Below are 7,500 nucleotides of genomic sequence, written 5' to 3' on the forward strand. Positions count from 1 at the left end.
CAGTGAATCTAAATGTGGAGTAAAAGTGATGTTATGAACAGTTATGTGTGGGATTTAATAATCTACTGTAAAATAATCTACTAATGCGCTACTGTCTCAATGTAAACAAACACCTGCACCAATAGATATTAATTAGAAAAGATAAAGTGAATATTTTGACTGGGATTAGTTCATATTTTCACTTTGGCTGAAATAACAGCGCTGAAGTGGTATAAGTGAATTTTAACACGCTGGAGTGGTTTTAAGACAAAACTTCATCTTTATCCTTTGATCTACTTTTTCCATTTCTCATCTGTGATTCACTCTCCGATTACCGAACAGGGAGTGTATTTGTCTGAGCACCAAAGAAGGACAACTTAGTGTAAACAAGGCGTAAGATACTCAACCTTACAGAATGGGATTTCTTTGTATTAATAAGTTAGACAGAGAGTTCTGCTGTACAGAGAGACACACAGACATGTACGTGGGCTTCAACCTCAAATAATAATAATCATAATAATAATAATAATATCACTGATTACATTAAAGATCAGATCAGATTAGTCCTGCTGTGGTGCTGGAACAGGTTTGGAGCTTTTAGTTCCAGTGGATTTGGGCTACAGAATACGAAGGCGTTGAAAGATAACGGCACCAGATGTATCTCATCAGCGTTGTTGATCCACATGCCAAGACTGTAACTGAAATATACACGATACATTACTAATAGATCATATCACTCTGTCTCCGTGCAGGAGGAAGACGCGCTGCTGATGGAGGAGAAGATTAAATGGGCCGACGGCTTCCTGGTCGTTTACTCCGTCACCGATCGCTGCAGCTTCGACGAAGTCATGCGCCTGTGCTTCCTGGTGAACCACATCCACAGCAGAAGAAACTGTCCTGATCCTCCGCCGGTCATCATCGTGGCCAACAAGAAAGACCTGGAGTTTGACCGGATGGTGTCGGGTGAGGAGGGCGAGAGTCTGTCGCACGCCCTCAAGCTTCCTCTGCGTGAAATTTCCGTCCGGGACGGCTGGGAGGAAACGGCCAGCGTCTTCCAGGCGCTCTACGCAGACATACTGCAGCAGATGGACAAATCGCCTCCATCCTTCAGAAGACGCGGCGTCTCCAGACTGATGGAGAGAATCCCCAGGATTCACTCCAACGCCACTCTGGGATCCACAGGACGCAGTTTCAGCTTCAGCTCATTCAGAGACCTGCTGCCCGACTGAGGAGCGTGAAGCTGGGAGACGCCGCTCAGTAGTCATCTCTTTCAGAACATTTCAGTGAGTAAAATGTGTTTATTCTATACGACGTCTTTCGTTAATGATGGAACTGTTAGAGCAGGATGGTCACGCGCTGGGGGAGGGGCATCAAAGTGAAGGAAGTACACAGATGTTTATTGAACTGGAACCTCCTAATAGATGTTTATCAGAAAACGGGACGGGACGTAGCCAGAAACGCATCCTTTGTTTATGGCTTGTTTTAACTTCTGCCTTTGAGGAACATCTCTCTCTCTCTCTACTGGGAGCTCCAGCACATGGTCCTGCTCGTTGCAGCTTCCCGAGTGATCCGGATCTTCTGAGTAGTTTAGGTTCAATAGGAAACTCCTTAAAACCTGGTTTGGGAGACGTGTGTTTGTGTGTGTGTGTGTGTGTGTGTGTTCTTTTTGAGGAACATCTTGTGTGAGATGAGACTCTAAAGCATGAACCTTCACAACATTCTTTAATGATGATTCTGTAAAGGAAAAGCTTTGTGGAGAAAGGACCATCTGCTGATGCACGTCATGACTTTGGGAAAAGTGTTTCAGTGACGTTATCGTCTGTCGATCTTAAATGTTTGAGATTCTTTCCAAAGGCATTGTGTAGGTAGCGTAGCTGAGATCGCAGATGGAGAGTGAAAGGTCCACGGCCGCGCTCTTCTCGCTCTCCATCTCGCGATCCACTCGGTTCTTTACAGGAAAAAAAAAACCACCTTGAAAGTGTAAATATTTTTGCTGAAGCCGCGTCTTTGTGAAAATGTCTTTTGGTTGTAGTTTCATGTCTTGAGGTTCACTGACGATCAGTTCTGTATGTTTTTGACTCTTTATCTGTTCTGTATCATCCTGAAATAAAGCTGTGTGTCTGTCAAAGTGTTACGTTGTAGTTTAACACACGCATTACCTGTTAAATGCACACACACACACACACACACACACTTATCAGATCAGCAGGTGTAATCTAATGACTCTTAACGAGGCGCTACACCGACGGCGCTCCGACGCGGCGCTGCTCAGGAGCCCTGATGCTCGTGTAAACGGAGCTGGAATAAGATGTTGTGACGTCACGATGATGTCCAAAACTCCGCCCCATCACGGGGGAGAACCTGACAAAGCTGTGTGCGCTGCTCTTATCATAACCCCTCATATAAACTCATTCCTACGACGTGTCTGTTACTGGAGCGCGAACACGTGACTGCGAGCGCGTTCCTCCTGTATCAGCAACGTGTGGAGTCAAAACACAATACGCTTTATTTCTTCATGTTATATATAATACAGAAAAGAAGCTACTTCTGAAGTTCATGTAGCGTGAAAGTGATCAGTAACTTCAGCCGTTTTTTTGGAGAGATGATTTTATATGAACCTCAAAAATGGCCATTTTTCAGCGTTATACTGTCTCACTTCAAACAATAATCAGTTAAAATCGCAAATTTATTCATATTTCTTTGAGTATTAATACTAAACCTTTTGTAAGCGTTTAGAAGCACATGACCTGTAAAATTGTTGCTTAAATTAAAGCACTGTGTGGAACATGAAGGACACCTCCCCACCAAACTAATCTGTAGTGTCCGTAACCATATTGATTATTATTATATGATTATGTCTGAAAATTCACTTTCAGCACCGACACCGTGTTCTGGATGAGTGTTTTTCAGCATGAGTTTAAGTGTATCCAGTGCCATCACTTCTGCTGCACTTGTTCTCTGCGTCTGGTGTGTGTGTGTGTGTGTGAGCGGACACTAAATGTAATAATTGAGGATCTAATCATTCAGACCAGGCTTTTTCTCCAGCACAGTGTTCTTCCTGCTCCACAGATCAGCTTGTGGTGAGATTTTCAGATCTTTATAGATGGTCTTCAGGTTCCTGCACAGATATTTTGTTAATATAAAAGAATGAAATAATAACCAGGGGACTCCTGAGGATTTAATTTAACCCTGAACCCGTCGAGGAATCTTTATGGTTCTGGTGTTTAGTGTCAGAGGATCAGGACAGCATGTGCCGAGTGTGTTGTCGCCGCGTCTCTGTAAATTCCAGAGTGACTCAGCGCTCACACTGCAGCCTTTGTGTTTGGTCAGTGAAGAGCGGTGCGCAGTGGGACGCCGCGGGGACGGAGAAGACGCCACTCATCCAGGCTGGAGCCGGACTCTGACCTTTCACACGCAGCCCGTTATTAACCTCACCGCGCTCTCCACTGTCACACCCAATCCACTCTCACACAAGGAGCACTTCACTATTATCTCACTAATTATCCAGCACAGAACACACACACACACACACACACACACACACACACACACACACACACACACACACTGACAACCAAGCAGCGCTGTTCAGCACACTGCTCTCAGACTTACAGTAAAAGTAATAAACATGAGCTCGCTGTGCCGCCGTGTCCCTGACCCGGACGTGTCCCTGACCCGGACGTGTCCCTGACCCGGACGTGTCCCTGACCCGGACGTGTCCCTGACCCGGACGTGTCCCTGACCCGACCCCAGGACACCAGGAGCAGTAACGGTGCTCACGCCAATCCAGTCACCTGACATGCCACGCCCTAAAATTACACAAAGATAACCCGAGTAAATGTATATTATTATTATTATTATTATTATTATTATTATTATTATATTAAGGGAACCAGGTCTGTCCAAACCTGCCTGGCACTATGTAAAAAAGTAATTGCCCCCCTAAATCTAATAACTCAATCAATTGGTCCGCTGCTAATTTTGGTCCGCTCTTCCTTGCAGGATTATTTTAATCCACCCACATTCTCGAGAATGAGCGGCCTGTTTAAGGATCTCATTCAGATTTAAGTCCGGACTGGACCACTCCAAAACCTTAATTTTGTATTTTTGAGCCGTTCAGAGGTGGACTTGCTGGTGTTTCAGATCATTGTTCTGCTCAAGGTCAGGAACTGATGGCTGGACATCCTCTTTTTTCGGATTTTGGTAGAGTTTAGAACTCATGGTTCCATTAATTATAATAAATTGTCATCATCTTAGTTTTATGTAAAATGTAACGGAACACAACTAACAAAAAGTCCAACTATTTGAACTTTTTTGTTAGTTGCCCAAAAGTCTTGTGGAAAATCGAGATGTTTGTCTCAAATTAACATATGTGTGATGAGCGTGTGTGTGTGTGTGTGTGTGTGTGTGTGTGTGTGGTGGTCTGTCATGTACTGGCGTCAGAGCTGTAATGTATCCCCCCGCCCCCTCCCACCCCGCCCCCCAGAGACTCCACCTTGACCCTGAGCAGGATCGAGCACTTGTTTAACATTAATGAGTGAATAAATGAAGAGTGATAACAATATCCTGCATGCGTGGATAAACACGTGGAGTGCAGTGTGTGTGTTACAGTAAGTGGGCTACTGATGTAATCAGAATTAAAGGAGTCTCATGAATCAAGATGAGAGTTTCCCCCTCGTCTCATCATCTACACGAGGTAATAAGGTCAGGGGCGTCCGCTCGGGGTCGGTGTGTACGCTTCAGCCGGATCATAAGGAGGCGTATTGTTTCATTCAGCACAAGGAGTGAGCAGGTGAAGATCAAAGGAGTGTGTACAGGTGAGTGTAACTCAAGTTTCAGTTTCTAAACCAATCAAAACGCAGATGATAAACCTTCAACAAAGTCTGGGCCTCGTCTAACAGGCTGAGTGAGAAATTTAGGAACATGCAGAAGAAATCTGAGAAAATCCGGTGAACCTAATAAACATAAATCACGACTGCAGCTTATATTATCTGTGGAGATTCCTGCACGTTCATGTCTGGAATATACAGTCGAGTTCAATTTTATAGTCAGAATCAAACACCTGAGCTTGAGCAAGGCCCTGAACCCTGTCTGCTCCAGGGGCGCTGTAAAAATGTCTGACCCTGCGCTCTGAAAAGATGAATGCAGCGAAGTATAGGGATATTCCGTACGAAAACCTTCTCCAGAGTGCTCAGGACCTCAAACTGGGCTGAAGGTTTACCTTTCAACAAGACAATGACCCTAAACACACAACTAAAATAATGAAGGAGTGGCTTTACAACAACTCTGTGACTGTTTTTGAGTGGCCCAGCCAGAGCCCTGACTTAAACCCAATTGAGCATCTCTGGAGAGACCAAAGAATGGCTGTCCACCAACGTTTACCATCCAACCTGACAGAACTGGAGAGGATCTGCAAGGAGGAATGGCAGAGGAACCCCAAATCCAGGAGGGAAAACCTTGTTGCATCTTCCCCAAAAAGACTCAAGGCTGTATTAGATCAAAAGGTGCTTCTACTAAATACCAAGCAAAGGGTTTGAATACTTAGGCCCAGTTTCTTTTTAATAAATCTACAAAAATGTTAACAATTCTGTTTTTCTGTCAATATGGGGTGCTGTGTGTACATTAATGAGGAAAAAAATTAACTTGCGAATGGCTGCAATATAACAGAGTGAAACAGAGTGAAAAATTTAAGGGGTACTTTCCGTACCCACTGTATATATTATTAATGTAACTTCGATGTGAGCTAAAATTTGAGTTGTGTCTCTGTATTTATCTTGTTTTCCCAGCGATCTCTCCATACACTTTACATTTTACAGAGTGTTGATGTACATGAGCCGCATCACGAAAGTGCTGTGATCATCTGCAAATTCCTGGCCTCAAACATTTATACACAACTTCACAAAAAAAAAAAAAGATCTCTGTTATACTTGCACTTTTATTTCATGACGTACTGCTTCCAAGTGTATTCTGATTTATATCTTTGAAACTTTGACACTGAAACATAAAAATGTAAACTCTACTACATGGGGGAGTCAAAAATGATGCGCACCCTGGGTTGTATTAAAACCTTCGAGGCTTCTGTGTCCCCGATGTGAACGTGTTAAATCAGTTTATTCATAACTGCAATGGGAGCAAAAATTGATTCATCATGCAGTGAGTCTGTTTTTTTGTGGTCTGTGTACCTGAACTCATAGAAGAGCATAAACAGAAGTGTTTGGATATCTGTAAACAACATTCACACCGATACTCTGAGGAAGGTCATTACTGAGAATCATTACTGGTGACGAGACACGGATTCATCACTACGAGTCTGAGACTAAACGGCAGAGTCGAACAGAAACATCCCCAATCACCAACTGAGAAAATGTTTAAAAGATAAAACAAATCAGCTGGAAAATTCATTAGTGTTACAGTTTTCTGGGATTCCCAAGGGCCAGAAGTGTTGGAACAGTATCAGGAAAAAGGTTCAACAATCAACACCACTCGTTACAGTGAGACACTTAAAGAGATGAAGACTACACTTTAAACACAATGGACTGCTATACGAGGGCGTCGTGATCTCACACACTTCTGCACACACTGTCGACTCGCTGAGGTGTTAAAGGGTCACTTCACTTCCGATGAAGAACTGAAGACAGCGGTGCATTCGTGGCTCGCAGCTCAGTTAAAAACATGTTTAATGATGGAATAGGAAAGAGAGGCACAAAGTGTATTAAACAAGATGATTAGGTTGAACAATTTGTCTTTTCGTTTTTTTTCGAAGTGCTGATTATTTTTGACTCACTCTTGTAAATTTCCATCTATAAGCTTCTCCTTTTTAACCTCATTAGACATGAAGCTAAATGAGAAGACAAACATCTTCACCTTGTCTGATTTATGTTTATGAAGACATGCTGTATGTTTAACTTTAGATAAAGTATCCTGTAAAGGCATGAGCTCTGGATATTAGTTATAATAAAATAAAATGAAATAAAATAAAAAGCCCAGATGAGTGTCAGGGTGTAGTTTAATTGGCAAAAACCCATCTGAAAGTCAGGAGTATAGCAGGCTCTCAGATGTGAACAACAGACACACAGTCAAGAGGAACAGACGAGTCGAAGGCACATGGAGAGCTGGCAGTGGCCGAGCAATGACTTTTACCTTTTTTTGTTTTTAACTGTTTTTGTAAAGTCAAGCACTTTTAATTCATCCCTTTTAAAGCACTTGTTATTGATGTGTGTGTGTGTGTGTGGCTTCAGAAGAAGAATTATACTGTCGTCCCCTGAGTGTTGATTTATTCTACACGAGATCAACGGAATACTGAGAGTGTTCGTCTCCAGGGCCCCCCAGGAGTTCCAGCTGTGCTAGTCCAAGGCACTTGATTCAGCCACAGGTTTCACGAGTTGCTGTAACGTCAGGCAGGATGGAGCTCTGTGCAGCTTCTTTAACCCCCCCTTCCCAATAACACACACACACACACACACACACACACACACACACAGAGTTCTGTCTGCATGTACAGCGCAGTAGAGACGTTTATGG

At 43.3% G+C, this 7,500-nt stretch overlaps 2 protein-coding genes across 3 annotated transcripts in view; one reads left to right on the forward strand and one right to left on the reverse strand.

The window, feature by feature from the left end:
• LOC128543292 (ras-related and estrogen-regulated growth inhibitor-like) overlaps positions 1 to 1,623 on the forward strand; it is a 6,318-nt gene extending 4,695 nt beyond the window's left edge. Inside the window, exon 4 of the mRNA XM_053513672.1 lies at positions 732 to 1,623. Coding sequence (XP_053369647.1) covers positions 732 to 1,208 — 477 coding nt within the window. The 3' untranslated portion in view covers positions 1,209 to 1,623. The remainder of the gene's footprint in view (positions 1 to 731) is intronic.
• A 5,344-nt stretch (positions 1,624 to 6,967) lies between these two features.
• Positions 6,968 to 7,500, reverse strand: part of LOC128543040 (AP-2 complex subunit alpha-2) — a 29,837-nt gene continuing 29,304 nt past the window's right edge. For both annotated transcript variants that reach the window (XM_053513331.1, XM_053513330.1), the window contains one exon: positions 6,968 to 7,500. This exon is cut by the window's right edge and continues 362 nt beyond it. The gene's annotated coding sequence lies outside the window, so the exon portion shown is untranslated.

The sequence above is a fragment of the Clarias gariepinus genome, chromosome 15 (assembly GCF_024256425.1).
Source record: "Clarias gariepinus isolate MV-2021 ecotype Netherlands chromosome 15, CGAR_prim_01v2, whole genome shotgun sequence".
Taxonomy (NCBI): domain Eukaryota; kingdom Metazoa; phylum Chordata; class Actinopteri; order Siluriformes; family Clariidae; genus Clarias; species Clarias gariepinus.